The sequence below is a fragment of the Mirounga leonina genome, unplaced genomic scaffold (genome assembly GCF_011800145.1).
Source record: "Mirounga leonina isolate KUSES-001 unplaced genomic scaffold, KU_Mleo_1.0 Mir_180, whole genome shotgun sequence".
In the NCBI taxonomy this organism is placed as follows: Eukaryota; Metazoa; Chordata; class Mammalia; order Carnivora; family Phocidae; genus Mirounga; species Mirounga leonina.
Genome location: NW_023270469.1, coordinates 13905147 through 13924703, shown reverse-complemented (window position 1 = coordinate 13924703; position 19557 = coordinate 13905147). Strand labels below are relative to the sequence as shown.

At 37.3% G+C, this 19557-nt stretch overlaps 1 protein-coding gene and 1 non-coding gene across 4 annotated transcripts in view; both read left to right on the top strand.

Moving 5' to 3' along the window:
* The window catches only part of AP1G1 (adaptor related protein complex 1 subunit gamma 1), an 80437-nt gene that overhangs the window by 48551 nt on the left and 12329 nt on the right, over nucleotides 1–19557 (top strand). For all 3 annotated transcript variants that reach the window (XM_035024843.1, XM_035024841.1, XM_035024842.1), the window contains 13 exons: nucleotides 2141–2236; nucleotides 2680–2760; nucleotides 2959–3057; nucleotides 5885–5940; nucleotides 7066–7179; nucleotides 10239–10379; nucleotides 11132–11186; nucleotides 15791–15913; nucleotides 16087–16176; nucleotides 16788–16915; nucleotides 18058–18162; nucleotides 18830–18971; nucleotides 19156–19282. In XM_035024843.1, the coding sequence (XP_034880734.1) occupies nucleotides 2141–2236; nucleotides 2680–2760; nucleotides 2959–3057; nucleotides 5885–5940; nucleotides 7066–7179; nucleotides 10239–10379; nucleotides 11132–11186; nucleotides 15791–15913; nucleotides 16087–16176; nucleotides 16788–16915; nucleotides 18058–18162; nucleotides 18830–18971; nucleotides 19156–19282 (1357 nt within the window). The remainder of the gene's footprint in view (nucleotides 1–2140; nucleotides 2237–2679; nucleotides 2761–2958; nucleotides 3058–5884; nucleotides 5941–7065; nucleotides 7180–10238; nucleotides 10380–11131; nucleotides 11187–15790; nucleotides 15914–16086; nucleotides 16177–16787; nucleotides 16916–18057; nucleotides 18163–18829; nucleotides 18972–19155; nucleotides 19283–19557) is intronic.
* LOC118023917 lies at nucleotides 7465–7549 on the top strand. The gene has a single exon (XR_004682939.1). It is a non-coding gene; the product is annotated as a small nucleolar RNA SNORD71 (small nucleolar RNA).

Sequence of the window (19557 nt, the reverse complement as noted above, 5' to 3'; positions counted from 1 at the left end):
ATAAAAAGCTCTGTATGTACTTCTGAGCTCTCAGTTCAGACTTAGAGCTTTTATTTCTCCCTTACCTGCACTTAATCTTGCCTGGAAGTTTTGGGATATGAAAAGGATTTTGAGGTAGAGTGGGTGGGCATCAACTGATTTTCATGGCTGCAGCCTTTCCCTTTGTCATCTTATTTTGTTTGTCTTGTCATAAGTTTTAGTGACTTGCATTTTTGTCTGAAAAATAAAGCTGGGTCCCAAGGATTTGTATGTTAAACATTTAGACATTTGTGCCTTTTGTCCCAGGACAATTTTATGTGGTGTGCTGGTCTTTTGTCAGTGAATAAAAAAATTTCTGAATTTATTAGCCCAAGGAAAAAAGACTTCTCCAAGAAATCAGATTAAACAAATAATCAGGGATATGTATAGTACAAAAAAGGAGGCCATTGGGACGTATGCAGGGTGAGCCACTTTTTGTGCAGAACTTGGTAACTAGGTGATCCCGACTTTATTACCTTTTTTTTTTTTTTTTTTTTAAGATTTTATTTGTTTATTTGACAGAGAGAGACACAGCGAAAGAGGGAACACCAGCAGGGGGAGCGGGGAGAGGGAGAAGCAGGCTTCCCGCTTCTCTTCTCTTCCCGCTCCCTGGGATCATGACCTGAGCCGAAGGCAGACGCTTAACGACTGAGCCACCCAGGCGCCCCCCCGGCTTTATTACATTTTAAAGCAGTTTACAAATTTATATTATTCTCAAGTCTAAATCTGCCCACAGTTGACAGATTTAATGGGGATTCTGTTTAGAATTTACAGGTCAGCATAACCTAGGTTTGTTTTAATCTTGGAGTTGTCCAAGTTAGAATTTTTTAAAATGGCTTATGAATCACTTAATTCTGAAGTGTTATGGCCAAACTTCTTTAAATTCAAACAGATTATGTTCTCATATTTAAAAGTGGCCTCAATGTTGTGAGTGCATTCCTCGGGCATACCTTGGCCTTTGTTTCACTCTTGATCCCCCTTTAGAGTTGAGGCATAAGGAGGAATAGAGCCAGAACACAGTGAGAAAAAGTAATTGAGTTGCAGCAAATTGGTTGGGGCTGTTCTGATTGCCTCCAAAAGAGATACCATTTCCTTCACTTTGGACACTTGTTTTCTTAATTTTAGGTGATTAGAGTTGTTTATGTAGCTAAATTGAGTTTTTAGTTGGAGCCTGGAAAAGCTCCCATTGTGGCACATGTTTTGGAATAGGGTTTAAGATTAAGTGCTTGATCAACAGAATGAAATGAATGATAATATTTAAAGCATTTTTAAAAAATAAAGTATTTTAAAGTTTAGCTTAGCCATAAAATTGCCTCTACTATTTGTTATGACTCTAATGGACAAAGTAAAGGAAGGACAAGAAGGGAATTCTGACCATAAGGAATGTATGGTTTCAGTACCAAGATGAGACAAGAAAGCAGGCAACAAAGTGTGTATAATTAAGTGCTGAAATAAAAGTTTACCAAAAATTGTATCTTATGAGTTAAGAATAGGGAGAGGAAATTATTCATGGCCTGGTATCTTCTTAAGGTGAAAAATATAATTTTTCATGTGTTCTTCCATTTGGTCAATGTTGGAGGCTTTTGTATTCCCTGTTATTTGTTGGAAAAGAATATAACTAGCCCTGTCCTCAGAGGAAAGAAGTTTTTTCTCTGTTTGAGATAGTGTATTTTAAAACTGTAATTTTAATAAGATCACCAGTATTTTTGGTGATAACGTTTTATATCCAAATGTTTGAATGGATAAAAATCGAACATGTTTGTGTTACCTAAGTATGTCAAATTCTGTAGGAGTAGATATGCAGTACGGCCTGTAGGCATCTGTTTGACTTGGTTCCCATAGGCTTTCTGACCTCCTGTTATTTGTAGTATTTTTGCATATATAACTCTGGAATAAAAAAGTCATTAGTTTTTAATTCAGGTAAAATACATATTCCTTCTTGAGTTCGTGGCCTAAGTACTCCTAAGTTGTATTTATCAACCATCAGCATTATACCAGCATATGGTATCAATAGAATTTTCTTGGATTCAGACCCTTGCACCCTTTTTTAAAGCCAAATTACTTGTCTATTCATGAGAAATTCTTTGATGTTCACTGTTTTTTGATGCATCTTTCTTTGCAGCTTGTGCCCCAGTTAGTTCGTATTCTAAAGAACCTCATCATGTCGGGATATTCACCAGAACATGATGTTTCTGGTATCAGTGACCCCTTTTTGCAGGTGAGGTTGAAAGAAAATTTTGGAGAAATTAATTTAATACCTTTGGAATAGATTGTTTCTTTCCTCTTTAAGTTTGTGTCAGTAGAAATTTGGTAGTTAACTGATTAAACGAATTACAATAATAAGTGAATAGTGATACAGTTCTGTACTGGATTAATAGAATAAAATTATAGTTGTAATGTGTAATAGCGATTGCATAGAGACTTATCAATATAGTATAGCTCTGTAGGTGGTGGTATCCTTTAGCTGTGGAGTGACAGTGTGGGTTGTCTCTACTTCATTCAGACATAGAAGTATTTATTACTTCTCTAAAGATAAGGTTTAAAATTCTTCTCTTTGAATCTTGACATTTCTCATGAGATCTGAGACTTCATTTAAGTTACCAAGTAAGTTCCTTTGTGCCAGGCATAATTTGTTGAAACTAATCATGTTTTGCACATTAGGTACGAATTTTGCGGTTATTAAGAATTTTAGGACGAAATGATGATGACTCAAGTGAAGCTATGAATGATATATTAGCACAGGTGAGTAGACTTAATCTGCATTATATTAAATCTTCATTTTAGTGTAGTGGGGAGCAGAACGATGGTGGTTAGAGCAGTATTTATTTGTGTTTCCTCATCGGTGGCTGTAATCATTCACAAAATGTCTCTTGTTACCTCTGGATATTTTTCGGAAGTATTGTTTTATCACTTATGTACTGCTCTCTTGTGACTTTTCAGGTTGCCACAAATACGGAGACTAGTAAAAATGTAGGAAATGCTATTCTTTATGAAACGGTTTTGACTATCATGGATATTAAGTCAGAGAGTGGACTGCGAGTAAGTCTTTTTTAATCTTTTCCCTAAACATTTCAATTAGAATAAATAACTTAGACTTGAGTACTTTCTTTTTCCTTTTTTGATTTTATTTATTTATTTGACAGAGAGAGACGCAGTGAGAGAGGGAACACAAGCAGGGGGAGTGGGAGAGGGAGAAGCAGGCTTCCCGCCGAGCAGGGAGCCCAGTGCGGGGCTCGATCCCAGGACCCTGGGATCATGACCTGAGCTGAAGGCAGACACTTAACGACTGAGCCACCCCGGCGCCCCACTTGAGTACTTTAGAAATGAATTGCATTTGGAAATTTCGTGCAGAATGTATAATGCTGTGTTTTGGTATCAGAAGCATCATTCCCTCCATTGAAGGTTTTTAATATTGATTATAATAAAGCTTGGAAGCTCTTAGGTATAGTTAGATAATACAGATACTGTTGGGTGAAGGAAACATTTCAAAATAAGCTTTTATTAGAGCCATGATTTGAATTGTATCCATCACTCCAAACAAGACATCTTATTTGAGTTCATTTGTTTTTCTTAAATATTTGTGTGTGGTTTTTTGTTTGTTTGTTTTTTAAAGAAATGAACACTTAAAGTAAAAAAACTAAAACAGTACCAGAGGTATGTAGGGAGAGAAATGTTTGCCTGTAGCTTTCACATTCTTCTAGTGGGGAATATGGTTATCCTTTTCTCATGTATTTTTTCAGAAATTAAAAATTGTGTCTGTACATCTGTATTTCTTCTTTTCCCCACTTTTTGAAACTTTTGGTAATAATTTTAGACTTACAGAAAAGTTGCAAAAATAGTTTAGAGTTCCCATATACCCTTCACTCAGTTTCCCCTAATATTAACATGGTGTGTAACTAGAGATAATTATCAAAACTAAGAAGTTAATATTGGTACTGTACTAAACTATAGAATTTAGTTAGATTTCACCAATTTTTCTACTTCTGCCATTTTTCTGTTTGAGGAGCCGATCCTTGATCCCACTTTGCATTTAATTGTCATGTCTCCTTAGTGTCCTCCAATCTGTGGCAGTTCCTCTCTTTCCGTATCTTTCATGACTTTGACACTTTTGAAGAGTACTGATCAGTTACTTTGTAGAATGTCCCTCAATTTGGCTCTTTCTGATATTTTCTCATAATTAAATTGAGGTTATGGTTTTTTGGCAAGACCACCGCAGAAGTGATGTGCCTGTCTTAGTATCCTATCAGGAGGTACATGCTAATCTATTTGTCTCATTACTGGTGATATTAACCTTGGTCATTTGGTTAAGGTGGTGTCTATTGTGTGTCTCCACTGTAAAGTTGTTATTTTTTCCTTTGTAATTAAAAGTAGTTTGAGGGCGCCTGGGTGGCTCAGTTGGTTAAGCGACTGCCTTCGGCTCAGGTCATGATCCTGGAGTCACAAGATCGAGTCCCGCATCGGCCTCCCTGCTCGGCGGGGAGTCTGCTTCTCCCTCTGACCCTCCCCCCTCTCATGTGCTCTCTCTCTCTCATTCTCTCTCTCAAATAAATAAATAAAATCTTTAAAAAAAAATTAAATAAAAGTAGTTTGAGGGAGACAGTTTGAGACTATGCAAATTTCCTCTTCTCAGACTTTTTGCCCACCCATTGTAGTATCCATCAGAGAATCTTGTCTGTGGTAGTTACGGGGTGGTGTTCCAGTGATACTTTTCTATTTGCCTCATTTTTTCCTCATTCCCCCTCATGAACTTATCCTTTCAATCACCTAATGGTATAAGAATTGCTAGCTCATAGCCTTGTAAGAAACAGATTTACCAAATACAGTCCAGTATTTAAATGTATACAGTTCTTTTTGTTTTTAACATTCCATAGTATCCAGATAACTTAACCAAAGTAATTTAGGTTAGTTCTCTTCCTCTTCCTCCTTTTCAAGCAAAATGATAACATATCATATATATTGTCCTGCACCTTACTCTCTTCACCTAATATTATCTTGGAGCTAGTACATATTCATGTATAGAGACCATCCCCATTAAAAAAAAAATGATGGTGGAATATACGTAATATAAAAGTTAACCATTTTTAAGTCTGTAGTTCAGTGACATTAAGTACATTCACATTGTTTTGCAATCAGCACAACCATTTATCTTCTGAACTTCTTTGTCTTCCCAAACTGAAACTGTATACCCATTAACATTAAACAATAACTTTCCATTATTCCCTACCTCCAGTGCCTGGCAACCATCATTCTACTTTCTGTCTCTGAATTAGACTCTTCTAGATACCTCATATAAGTATAATCATAGAATATTGTCCTTTTGTAGCTGGCTTATTTCACTTAATATAATGTCTTCAAGGCTCATCCATGTTGTAGCATATGTCAGAATCCTAATGTCTCCATGATATTCCATTGTGTGGATGTGCCATAGTGTACTTAGCAAATTTGCTATTAATGGACACTTAGGATATCTCCAGTCATTTGTGATTACAGGTAGTGTTGCAGTAGATTCGTGTGCATATGTACAAGTGTGTTTTTCAGATGAATTTCTAGAGGTGGAATTGTTGAAGCAGAGGAGATGTTAAAAATAATTATAATTATTGCCAGATTTTTCTCCAGTGAGGCTGTGCCAATATTATTCTTCCACTAACAATATAAAAACTTTAAAACATAATCTTCCAGCAATTACTTTTGATATAGAATATGATTTTATGAGCTTGCCTTCAGATTTTAGTTTTGTTTTTTGCTAGCTATCTATAGAAATAACAACTATCACTTTTAAATAGTTTACACCATCAGAGGCCAGGAGGTGATCCTTAACATAAATGTTTAATTTTCTTAGATTTTAACCTATGCTATTTCCCCTTAGGTCCTAGCCATAAACATCCTGGGTCGTTTCTTATTGAACAATGACAAGAATATTAGGTAAGTCAACTGGAAAATATCTTGTATCTTGGTATTACAAACTCAGTGTTTTCAAGAGTGACTTTGCTTAAGATTGCACATGTATTTGAGTGACTTATCTAGAACTTCAACTCAGGGTTTTTATTTTTAGTCTGGTCTTAAAACTACTGTTTTGTAAAGAATTTGAGGATTTGCCTCATGACTTAACTTTTACTTTGTTTTACACTGTCAGCAGTAGGAGTCAGCAAACGTTTTCTGTGAAGGACCAGATGGTCAATATTTTAGGCTCTGTGGGCCTTAGGGTCTCTGTGGCAACTGTTCAAAACTCTGCATCTTGGTATGAAAGCAGTCATAGACTATGTAATTGATGAGTGGCTGTGTTCCAATAAAAATTCATTTATAGAACCACACAGCAGAGGGCTATAGAGTCTTGTAGGTAGAGGCTGTGGCTTGCTGACCTCTGCTCCAAATTAAGAAAAATACATTTTGCATTGCAAACCTGGAAGGTGTTTGTGAACTCCAGCTAATTTTTTTAAGTAGATGAATTTATCAGTATTTTCTTTTGTTATTTTCCTTCGTGTAGTATATCCTGCTTGCTCTTTTTCCTGTTTTAATCAGGAGAAAATGTTCTTTCTTATCATGTGAGCATTTAAAAATGTGTAAATAATCACTGTGGTACCCTGAATTATCTCCTCCTTCCAAAAGAATTTCTAAATACTTGAATCTTAAACTCATATTTTTATAGGGGCAGTTTGGGTACCAGTATCAAATAAAAGCAAAGAAAATACAAATGGTAACATTGGAATCATTTCCTCTTGCATTTTGGGGCTAAGGAAAGGCATACTATATGTTTATTTTATTGTACTACTTGGAAGAATTTGGAAGAATGGAATCAGTCACTTTTAGAAGTTTAAATGGACTTGACCATGAATGCAAATCTAAATTCTCCTGGTTACTACTACTTAAGATTAGTGTGTCTTTTATGCCTTTAAGATGTTACCCATTATACTCTCTAATTCGGTCTTGTCTTTTAAATATTTAAAAATATTTAGTCATTAGACATCTTCTTTGTCATTATTTATGTAGAGAAGAACTATCCTGAATTTTACATTTTAATTCTATCTTCTGCAACTTCATTTCATCCAGATACGTAGCTTTGACATCTTTGTTGAAGACTGTGCAGACAGATCATAATGCAGTACAGAGGCACAGAAGCACAATCGTGGACTGTTTAAAAGATTTGGATGTCTCAATAAAACGGTAACAGATTATTGATAGTTCTCTGCAACACCCCCCACCTGATAACTTCATAATAGTTCTGAGAATGAGAATGTTGCCATTTGTTTTTATTTAGTCATTATTTTCACAGATGAACTCTGCTGAGTAAATCCTTTTTAAGAAAGGATTGGCAGGGAGAAGGTTAGGTCAGTGAAGGAGGCCAATAAGGAATACTGAAGTGCACATTAAAGTTGTCCTTGGTTCTTTGATAAACAAACAGGGACAGATAAGCTGGGGAGAAGTCTGTTTAACAGAGGTACTGTGCTCTGTGTGCTGGAGGATGAAAATGCGGAGTGATCCATCGGCTAAGTGTTTTATCACAATGCTGAAACTCAATTGCTGACAGCACACGTTTTCTCACAGTACTTACGCCCCAAGATACTAGAAGCAGCTGTGGTTTTTAGAACAGTGCATCTAGGAATGACCGTTAGGCAGCAGATAGCACTTTGAAAAGGCATAAATTCTTTACCCTGATGGAGTAACTCTACTGAATCTATTGGAAGAACTGGAGATGTTTGTAAAACCTAGTTATAGTTGGCCTCAGTGAACTGTGGTTGTTTGTTCAAATCCAGAATAAATTAGATTTGAAATGATCTCTGAAACCATTCATTTAACAAATATCTATTGATAACTGGGTTCCTTTTATTTGCAGAGAGCAGATGCTAAGTGCATGAGCAATCTAAAGACAGACCTAAACTCAGCAACAATAACTCATCTAGTGCTTTGCACAGGACTTTTTTTTTTAACTAAAAAAATTTTTCTTTTAAAGATTTTATTTTTAAGTGATCTCTGTACCCAACGTGGGCCTCAAACCTACAACCCTTTAAGAGTCGCATGCTCCACCAACTGAGCCAGCCAGGCGCCCCAGGATTTTTTTTTTTGTGGGAGTGTGCTTTGCACAGGATTTATAAGTACCCTCTCAGTTGATTCTCAGAGCAAGCCAATGAGACAGACAAGACAATTACTTCTGTCCCCTCTTAACAAATTAGTTAAAATATAGTCCCATAGGAATCAAATTATTTCCTCTAAACCTACCCCTGTACAGGGCAGACCTGGGAATAGAAATTAGACCTTCTGACTCCTATTATGTTGACTCTGTTGCTCATGACTTGGCTTTGCATTTCAAAAGTAAAACCTGTGTCTCCTTGACAGGCTATTTAACACTAGGAGCTCAGACTTTGGAGCCCGAATGCCTCATTTCACATTTTGGCTCTGTCTTTATTAAAATTGGTTTGGTTACTTAACTTTTCTCTGCCTCGGTTGTCCCATATATAAAATGCAAATACAAGAGCACCCACTTCAGGGGCGTCTGTTTGGCTCAGTTCATTAAGCCTCTGCCTTCAGCTCAGGTCGTGACCTCTGGGTCCTGGTGTCGAGCCCCTCATTGGGCTTCCTGCTCAGCGGGGAGCCTGCTTCTCTCTCTCTCTCTCTCTCTCTCTCTCTCTCCCTCCCTCTTTCCCTCTCTCTCTCCCTCTGCCCCTCCCCACCACTCATTCTGTCTCTCTCTCAAATAAATAAATAAATAAAATCTTTAAAAAAAAGAGCACCCACTTCAAAGGGTTATGCAGGATTAACTGGATTATTATATATAAAGTACTTAAGCACTGTATAAGAATTAGCTATTATTGTATTCCTGTAAAGATTGAATGTTGTTTATAGATTAGCTAAGATGAAAGTATTTCTTACTTATTAGATTGGTATTTTGAAAGTCAATTTATATACCATGTTTGGAATTATTGACCAAATATGAAAAGATATATGTAGTAATCTTCTCTAACTTATATGTTAAACATTTCCATTTTGCTTTGGTTGCCAAATTTGATAGGCAGTTGTAGAAACTCTTATTTGCCCACATAGCACATGCCCTTTTTCCCTTTGCATGGCCCTCATTCTCTCTTTCACCCCCCACCCCCGCACCCAGCTTTATTGAGATAAAATTAACATACAAACATTGTGTAAGTTTGAGGTGTTCGGTGCATTGATTTGATATATATTGTAAAATAGTTACCACCATGGCATTAGTGAACACCTGTATCATGGCACATAGTTACCATTTCTTTTTTGTGGTGAGAATATTTAAGATCTACTCCCTTAGTTAGCAACTTTCTTTTTTCTTTTTTTTTTTTTTTTAAAGATTTTATTTATTCATTTGAGACACAGAGATACAGAGAGAGAGCATGAGCAGGGGGGAGGTAGAGGGAGAGGGAAGAGCAGGCTCCCCGCCGAGCCAGGAGCCCGACGTGGGGCTTGATCCCAGGACCCCGGAACCATGACTTGAGCCGCAGGCAGACGCTTAACCATCTGAGCCACCCAGGCGCCCCTCCCTTAGCAACTTTCAAGTATATAATACATTTTATTATTATTAATTGTTATCATGCTGTACATTAGATCCGCAGAACTTACTCATTTTATGACAAGTTTTGATCAATATCTCCCCTTTCCCCCCACCCCTGAGACCCTGGTAACTACCATTCTAATATGTTTCTATGCTTTTGACTTTTTTAGCTTCCAGGTGTTAAGTGACATCATACAGTATTTGTTTTTCTCTGACTTATTTCACTTAGCATAATACCTTCAAGGTATGTTTTTATTCCAATTTTCTACATATCTTTTGATGTAGACTGTTACATCATTTTTGGACAGAAGTGGATGTAGTCAAAGAACATGGTGGCTTTAGCACATTTTTAAGGAATAATGCAAAGAGGTATTATCATTTGGTAATAATTTTTGTTGCTTCTCTTTTTGAGCCTTTTAACTATTCTGAATTTCAGCTTCATAGACTGTTGAACCCAAAATGCATTTTTAGTCATAAGTAGTGTATCTTTTAGAGCTTTTTGAAGAAAAGTGTTGAATGAAGATTGAGAATGTTAAAACTAACCTTGTTAACTTTGGTATCTTGTGTACAAAGATTGGGATCACAAGATTGTGGAAGGACATCGGTACATCTGCCAGTACTTGATGTTCAGAGACAACACACCTGGGTCTTTCATTCCCACTATAAATATCATAACTTTTTTTTTTAAATTTTTTCCCTCTGCAAGGCGTGCAATGGAATTGAGTTTTGCCCTGGTAAATGGGAATAATATCCGAGGCATGATGAAGGAATTACTTTATTTTCTGGATTCATGTGAGCCAGAATTTAAAGCAGACTGTGCATCTGGAATCTTTCTTGCTGCAGAAAAGTAAGATTTAATTTTTACATTTATTGGTAAAAGATGCTTGGAACTTTTTGAAAGCATCTTTACAACATAGGGAAAGTGTTGTAAACCTCTTTAAAATGTCTAATGTTTATTTCAGGCTCCCAGTTAGAAATTTGCTTCATAGAAGGCCATTCTAGCCAGTATTTAAGTATGCTAAGCCCAAAAAGAACCCTACTTTTATAAAATCTCCTCTTCTATCTGTTCTTTAGCTTCTCATCTATGAAGAAGAGAATTTAGAAAAAGCTTTTGTCATTTGTTTGTGGGTTTGGGTAGAGAATAGAAAAACAATAGCATCATAGCATCTAAATTGTGGTTCTGTATAAAACTTTTGGGAAGAAGTACCTCAGCTGTAATAGTATGGTTATTTCTCCTCTCTGCACTGTGAGTTTAAGGGAATGAGTTTCTAGTCCTGTCTGGGAACAGTCCCTTTTCTTCTTTCTTCTCTGTCCTCATGCTTTGTCTTTATGATTTGTTTTCTGAAAAACTGGAGATGGAGTCCCATGTCTCAGCTCAGTAACTCCTATTGCAGTTATTATGTGAAACAACTGAGTTTGTGTACCATTTCATTACCCTTTGAAATGGGGGTAACTGCTAGATTTGAAGGTAAGATGTGTCCAAAAGTAATCACTTTACCAGTAAACCTAAAAAAGACTAGGACAGGATTTTTGAAAGTCACTGAGCACAGAATACTTCACAGGTTCCAATTGTTTCATTTGGTGCCATTATTTCCCCAGGTATGCACCTTCCAAACGGTGGCATATAGACACAATTATGCGTGTTCTGACAACGGTAAGTAGTGTTTTTTTAGCAACATACACTAAGTGCAGGATGTGCTAATTAATGAGGCAGACAGATCCCTTGTTCTCATGAAGCTTTATATTCTGGTTCCAGTGGGGGAGATAGGAAATTCATGGGGAAATATGTACTGTCCTGTTAGGCAAGAAAAAAATACTACGAGAAACACTGAAGCACCAGTCATGGCAGGGGAGAGTGGAATATGGGGCAATGGGCCAAGTTTTTTAGGTAGAGTAGTCAGGGCAGGTCGCTTGGAGGTAACACTTGAGGAGAGAGCTCAGTGAAATGAGGAGCCATGCAAAGGTTTGAGGGAATAGCAAGTGTTGCAAAGCCCTTGAGTGGCAACAAGTGTGGCCTGCTTGGAGGCAGTAAGAAGGCAAGTGAAGCCAGTAGCATGAGAGGCAGAGAATGGTAGGACTGAAGCAGGGGCTGGATTATATAGGGCCTTAGAAGAGTTTGGAATTTTTAAAAAAATATATATAGGAAGCCAGTGGAGGGTTTTGAATGACTAAATTTATTCTGGATTTAAAATTACGGTTTTATAAGATATTCTTTGGCAGTCTTCCAGAGTTTTGGAGCTTCTCTGTTTATCATTTGGTTAATAGGGATCAGAGATTTAACAGTCAAAATGAAAGTGTAGTGGCATATAAGGAAAATATAACTACCTATGTCTAATTGCTGTCCCAGAAGTAGATACCATAAAGGGAAACTCACAAATTTAATCACATTAAAATTTAAAACTTGTAAGGCAAAAGGAAAAAGATCTGCAAAGTTAAAAAGCAAATGACAAGTGGGGGAAAAACACTGTAACATGTGACAGCATGTTAATATCTTTAATCTATAAGTAATTTACAATTGATAGGAAAGATCACTGTAATGAAAAAATTGGCATTTCAACAGACATTTCACAAAAGAAGAAAGAAATGGCTAGTTAACATTGACAAATACCTTTACTAGTAAAGAAATTTTACTTACTGGTAAAATTACAAGGGAGGCATCATTTTTTACTTGTCATACTTTTTAATCTAATTCCTAGTGTTGATTAGGAAATAGAGAAATAGGCAGTACTCTCCACTTCATATTGGGTATAAAATGGTGCCTTTTTTCCCATGTTCACTTCTGGAAATCAAGAGTTGGCCACTTAACTGACTGAGCCACCCAGGCGCCCCTAGTTTGTACCTTTGAACTCATTAATTCTCTTTTTAGGAATTTATCTTGGAAAAATAAAAGGACAGGTGTACAAAAATGTATATACAAAGATGTTCATCCCATCCCATATATAATGGGAGAAAACTGGAAATAAATACAAGTCTCCAAATGGGCATTGGTTAAGGAAGTTGTGAAACATCTGTAGGAAGGAGTGATATTAAAATTATGATGTGTATATATATATTTGTTGCTGTGGAATTCTGTCTGTGACACGCTAGTTTTCTAGTTTACTTGAATTAACTTTGTAATAATAAATGTACTGATGGGGAAACTATATTTTAACAAGAACTATGAATCTGGACACATTTTAGTTTTTATAAGGCTTAAAAGAAGAGAAAAATTAGAGCTCTTGAAAAAAAATGTTGTCAAAATCAAAACCATTCTTTTTAATGCTCCTACTTTTCATTTTTCCAGTTGACTTCTATAATCTTACTATGGTCCTCTGGTTTTTCCTCTTTAACCTATTGATGTGCTGGATTACATTAATAGATTTTTGAGTGTTGAACTAACCTTCCATACCTGGAGTAAATCCCACATGGTTTTGGTGTATAGTTCTTTTTATACATTGCTGTATTTGATTTGCTAATATATTTTTTAGTATTTTTGCATCTATACTGGTGAGAGATACTGGTCTATAATTTTCTTTGATCTCTGTGTTTTTCAGTTGTTTAATCTCCAAATATTTTGGGATTTCTTAGCTACCTTTGTGTTACTGGTTTCTAGTTAAATCCTATATGACTTTATTTATTTATTTATTTATTTATTTATTTATTTATTTATTTATTAAAGATTTTTATTTATTCATTTGAGAGAGAGAGAGAGAGAGTGCACAAGCAGGGGGAGAGGCAGAGGGAGGGGAGAAGCATACTCCCCGCTGAGCTGGGACCCGACGTGGGGCTCGATCCTAGGACTCCGAGATCATGACCTGAGCTGAAGGCAGATGCTTAACCATTTGAACCATCCAGGCGCCCCTATTTATTTATTTATTTATTTATTTATTTATTTATTTATTTATTTATTTTTTAAAGATTTTTTTTTTTAATTTATTCATGAGAGAGCGAGAGAGAAAGGCAGAGGGAGAAGCAGGCTCCCAAGGAGCAGGGAGCCCGATGCGGGACTCGATCCCAGGACCCTGAGATCATGACCTGAGCCGAAGGCAGACGCTTAACCATCTGAGCCACCCAGGCGCCCTATTTATTTATTTTTAAAAAGGTTTTATTTAGGGCGCCTGGGTGGCTCAGTCGTTAAGCGTCTGCCTTTGGCTCAGGTCATGATCCCAGGGTCCTGGGATCGAGTCCCGCATCGGGCCCCCTGCTCGACAGGAAGCCTGCTTCTCCCTCTCCCACTCCCCCTGCTTGTGTTCCTGCTCTCGCTATCTTTCTCTCTGTCAAATAAATAAATAAAAATCTTAAAAAAAAAAAAAAAGGTTTTATTTATTTGAGAGAGAGAGAAAACACAAGTCGGGGGAGGGGCAGAGGGAGAAGCACACTCCCTGTTGAGCAGGAAATTCAATATGGGGCTCCATCCTAGGACCTCGGAATCATGACCTGAGCGGAAGGCAGACACTTAGTCGACTGAACTACTCAGGCGCCCCTGACTTACTTTTTTAAATTTGAGATGTTTCTGGGGCGCCTGGCTGTCTCATTGGTAGAGCACGTGACTCTTGATCTCAATGTCATGAGCCCATGCCCCACGTTGGATGTGGAACCTACTTTAAATAAATAAATAAAAATAAATTTGAGATGTTTTTTGTGGCCCAGAATGTTGTCTGTCTTGGTGAAGACAGAGAATAATGAGAGAATAAAGCTCTCATTTGAACTTGAGAATAATGTGTTTTCTGCTGTTGGATGAAGTGGTGTATAAATGTCAATTAGATCATGTTGATGCTTTCTCTTATTTAAAACACTGCTTTTTTGGGGTGCCTGGGTGGCTCAGTCGTTAAGCATCTGCCTTCGGCTCAGATCATGGTCCCGGGGTCCTGGGATCGAGCCCCCACATCGGGCTCCCTGCTCGGCGGGAAGCCTGCTTCTCCCTCTCCCACTCCCCCTGCTTGTGTTCCCACTCTTGCTGTCTCTCTCTCTGTCAAATAAATAAATAAAATCTTTAAAAATAAATAAATAAAACACTGCTTTTTCCCATTAGGGAAGAAGAATGTAAAGCAAATTACTTATTTTTTAGCTTCTCTCCATTCCTCTTTGACCATTTCCCCAAACTTCTCTCTCTGGCTTTGTGTTTTTTTAGCAGGAGTAGGTATCCCAATCACCTAGGGTTTTTTCTTTTTCTCTTTCTGTTTCTGTCTCTTTCTTCTTTTCTTTTTCCTTTTTCTTGGTCTCATTCTTGTAAATCAGATCTGCTCCTCTGTCCAGTAATGGGAGCTTGATCAAGATGGGCTGATACTAGTCACAGGTTCCACTGTTTATATGTCTTACACAGCTTGGTTATCATAATTCTCTGACAAGGCCAAGATTTAGTTTCCTCATAGGTTAGATAGCTTTACTTTGTTCCATGGTTGCAAATATTATCTCAGATTCTACTCGTCAAGAGGACATTAAAGAGACCAGGTTTGTTTTTGTTTTTAAAGTGTGGATGATTAAATACAAAATATTTCCCGTTTCTGGGACAAATGGTTCTGTAATTTTTATAAACTCTAGTTTTTAAAGGACAGTCTGATGTTTTAAATGAAGTTTTAAAAAGGTTACTATTTATTTAATTCTTATTTAGAATATTGCCCTTTTGGGGGTGCCTTGGTGGCTCATTCGGTTAAGCATCTGCCTGCGGCTCAGGTCATGATTCCAGGGTCCTGCTCAGCAGGGAGTCTCCTTCTCCTTCTGCCCCATCCCTCTTCTCGTGCGTGCGTGCACATGTTCTCTCTCTCTCTCAAATAAAATCTTTAAAAAAGAAATTTAAAAAAATGCCGCCCTTTTGGACTGTTGATGACCCTCTCCGTCCCCCAGAGTAAATGTGGCTTTTATAAGTAGCCCATATGATTTTAACTGTGTTGGGGAGTTGTGAGAAGGGAGAGGTTGTTGTAATTAAGTTCCCAGTGAATGTACTTCTTAAATTTTTGAAATCTCAAACCTAATCTGTTTTGAGTAGAAAAGGCCTTTCTTTTCTACTCAAATGTATAAAGGTCCTTTATATTTTACTTTTACTTTGACAAAGGAGACTTTTTAATTTTTTATAAAATAAAAAACTTGGATATTCATTTAAATGAGAAGTCAGTCATTTGAATAAGTAAGACTTTGAAGTTTGAGGGGCATATAAACCTGAGAATTGGAACCAGCTTTAGCTTTGAGGATGCTTTGTAGTAGTCTCCTTTGAATAAAAGCAATAGCTAACATTTCTTAGCATTACAGTATGTTTCTAAGGGTAACTGCATTTCCTTTTAGGCAGGAAGCTATGTTCGTGATGACGCAGTCCCCAACTTGATCCAGTTAATAACCAATAGTGTGGAGATGCATGCCTATACTGTCCAGCGCTTGTACAAAGCAATTCTTGGTGATTATTCTCAAGTAGGTACTTTCTGCTTTGGTGGGGAAATTACCCATTATGTTCCTGGTGTGTTCTTATTACTAACACTCTAGATGTGCCTTGATTTTGACCTTTATGATTCAATGACCTGTGATTTTCATTAATCCTTGCAAGGATTAAAAGCCTTGGACAAATGATGACTTTCTTTTGACAGCAACCTTTGGTACAAGTGGCTGCATGGTGTATAGGTGAATATGGAGATCTTCTTGTATCAGGCCAGTGCGAAGAGGAAGAACCTATTCAGGTACCCTTTGTTACTCTTTCAGGAGGGGAGAAAATAGCTTTTTTGGTCATAGGAGTATAGTGTTTAATGAGGAGTTGAGGTTGATTCCTTGAAAACCTGTTAAAGAAGTTAATGCCAGAATTATATTGGGAAACTTGTGAGTTTTTGAGATGGAACTTACTAGCCCTATGTGAGATTTTAAAACCATCTGCAGACCTACTTCTCACCTCATCAGACTGAAATAGATTGTTTCTCCTACCCTGTGGCTTGATAAGAAGAATGAGACATATATGTGTCTGCATTTGCTTATTAAAAGACTGGCTTTAGGAGAAGTTGTGGCAATAACACTTGAATCTATTTATCCTTTTTTTTTCTTCCTTCTGCCTCTTGAAACTAATATAATGTGTCTCTCAGCCCTCACTGGGTATTTTCCACTCTTTTTTTTTTTTAAACCTCCGTCCTACCTGCTTCTGATTGATGGATCAGCTTGGACAGTTACCATGACAAAGCACAGATTGTGTTAGAAGTTTTGGTAATGATGGTAGGGTTGTCTTTTTGGTGGCATCCTGTAACTTGATATCAGATTTAGATATTTATGTTAGAATTCATCCTACATTTTTTTGCCTCACCAGGTAACGGAAGATGAAGTGTTGGATATTTTAGAAAGTGTCTTAATCTCTAATATGTCCACCTCTGTGACCCGAGGTTATGCCCTCACTGCAATTATGAAGCTTTCTACTCGATTCACCTGTACAGTAAAGTGAGTATGGAGAAAAAGTAGGATGGACATGTTATTTGTAATTTTTAAAAACTTTGTTATGGAAAATTTCAAGCAAATGCAAAAATAGGATAGTAAAATGAATTATACATACCATTATTCCACAGTAATAATTAATTAATGGTTCATCCTTATTTTATCTATACTTTGCTCCCTCTTATCCTCACACGCCACCATTTATTATTTTGAAGGTAAAAAGTTATGTTTTTAAAATCTGATTTCTAATGCCTTTTCTCTTTTTTAAAGTAGAAAAGTTACTTCACTATTATAAGGGTTCTGGTTTATTATAATATTTTGAGATTCTGAAGAGGAAGAAAATCACAAAGGTTTTAGTGGTTAAATGTTTAAATTCTCTTCACTATTTTGGATAAAAGTCAATTGGATTAGTTTCCCAGCCAGGCATATTTAAGGCAGACTTAGTTCTCTTAGACTTTCTGTAAGGCCCTGTGAAAAATTGTATTTTTTATTAACTCTTTAAATTGTGAACTAGAAGAATTTGTTGTCAGGTAGTAACCCTTTGTTGATAAAAGCTTATTTTAAAGTTGTTAAGAGAATGAACATTACACACTTCTTTTGTAACAAATTAATAATTGGTAGTTTTTTCTAGCAAATTTTGGGGTATGGGACATTTAACAGACAAAATCTAGCATTACAGTTAGAACAGGTTTTTTTTTTTTTTTTTTAATATTTTATTTATTTATTTGACAGAGAGAGACACAGGAAGAGAGGGAACGCAAGCAGGGGGAGTGGGAGAGGGAGAAGCAGGCTTCCCGCCGAGCAGGGAGCCTGATGCAGGGCTCAGTGCAGGGCTCGATGCGGGTCTCCATGCGGCTCTTGATCCCAGGACCCTGGGATCATGACCTGAGCCGAAGGCAGACGCTTAACGACCGAGCCACCCAGGCACCCCACAATTAGGACAAGTATAGTGGTAAATGATGGTGTTGAGGTATATGTTGGATGAAAGAAGACAAAAGAAAGGTGTTTTGTTTTTGAAAAGATATGTAAATTAAGGAAAGAGGAGTATTTCAGATTTTTAACCAGAAAACTCTGGTTTGTTTATTCTCTCTGCTTGTTTATGAACTTTCTTTTGGGTATTTGAATTTGTTTGTCATTTTATCCCAAAGCCGAATTAAGAAAGTGGTTTCCATCTATGGAAGCAGCATTGATGTGGAACTCCAGCAGAGGGCGGTAGAATATAATGCACTTTTTAAGAAATATGACCATATGAGGTAAGTGAAAGAAGCTAAGCAGTGCCTGTGGCTGTTAGTGCCCTGAACACATTGTCATGATAATCCGCAAAGGAGACTCATTCCTTGTGCTTTATTAACTGGACATCACAGTTCTATTTAGTCCTAATTGCTTGACTGCTTTTATTTGTCCATCTCCTATTCTGCCTGCCCTGTAAAGACTTAAGATACCTGTGTCCTCTCATTCACCTTCTCCCCTTTCTTTTGGTATGAAGTGTTTGCTTCATTTTCCGTTTTATTTGGTTAAGAAGTGGGAGTTGTGTTTTTTCAAGAGAATCTCATTCCAGTGTTTAACTTTGTGATGCATGTTCTTTTTTCCACTTCTTTTATGCAGTGTCTTCTTAATTGGAAATTGTTAATACCTACTTATTTACCTTTCTTTCATTCCAATTTTTCTACCACCAAGAAATCCCAGTCTCTTGGGATTTAGGTGGACAGTTTGTCTATTCAGGGTTTCTTACCCGCCCTTAATCCAGCCAGGAATTTAGGTCATGTATTCTTGTAATCTACCTTCTATTTTCGTGTGTGTGTTACAGGGTGGGGAGGGGAGATGGCTGTCCATGTTTGACACCAGTGTAGTAACAGTGATTGTCTTGGGTAGGGAATCTAGGTTAACTGCCTAGAATTTAACCACTTCAGATTCTTCCAGGTCTGCCCTCCTTGAGAGAATGCCTGTCATGGAAAAAGTGACCACAAATGGCCCTACTGAGATTGTGCAGACAAATGGAGAGACAGAACCAGCTCCACTAGAGACCAAACCACCACCCTCTGGGCCACAGCCCACCAGCCAGGTAGCTTTTCACTTGCTTATCTGGGAATCCTCATTATCTTATAGTTCCTTATAAACTGATTCTTTTCAGTCCTGGATTGATTGATTGATGGCTCTCTTCCTTATTTTTAAGTGTTGAAAGAGCTTTGCCTTAGCTGCAGATTAGACAAATGACTAATGAATTGAGATATTATTTCCTTGTATAGGCCAATGATTTATTGGATTTGTTGGGAGGAAATGACATAACACCTGTTATTCCAACTGCACCTACGAGCAAACCAGCGTCTGCTGGTGGAGAACTTCTTGATTTGCTGGGAGACATCAACCTTACAGGTGAGACCAGACTGGAGTTATTTAATGCCTTGGCTGGGGCATTTTTGGGTGGGGGGGGCGCTATTTTAATAATTTTGGATCAGGAGAGGGCAATGCAATGTAGTGGCACAAATGACAACTTTTTTCCACGAGACAGTAGTTGTGTGGCCTTGACCAACTTACTTTACATCTCTGAACACGTTTTTAAATCTACGCAGTGGGGCTGTTGCAAGGCTTGAGATAATGTGTATGAAACGTTCAGGGCAGTGCCTGGCACTCAGCAGGTGCTCAGAACT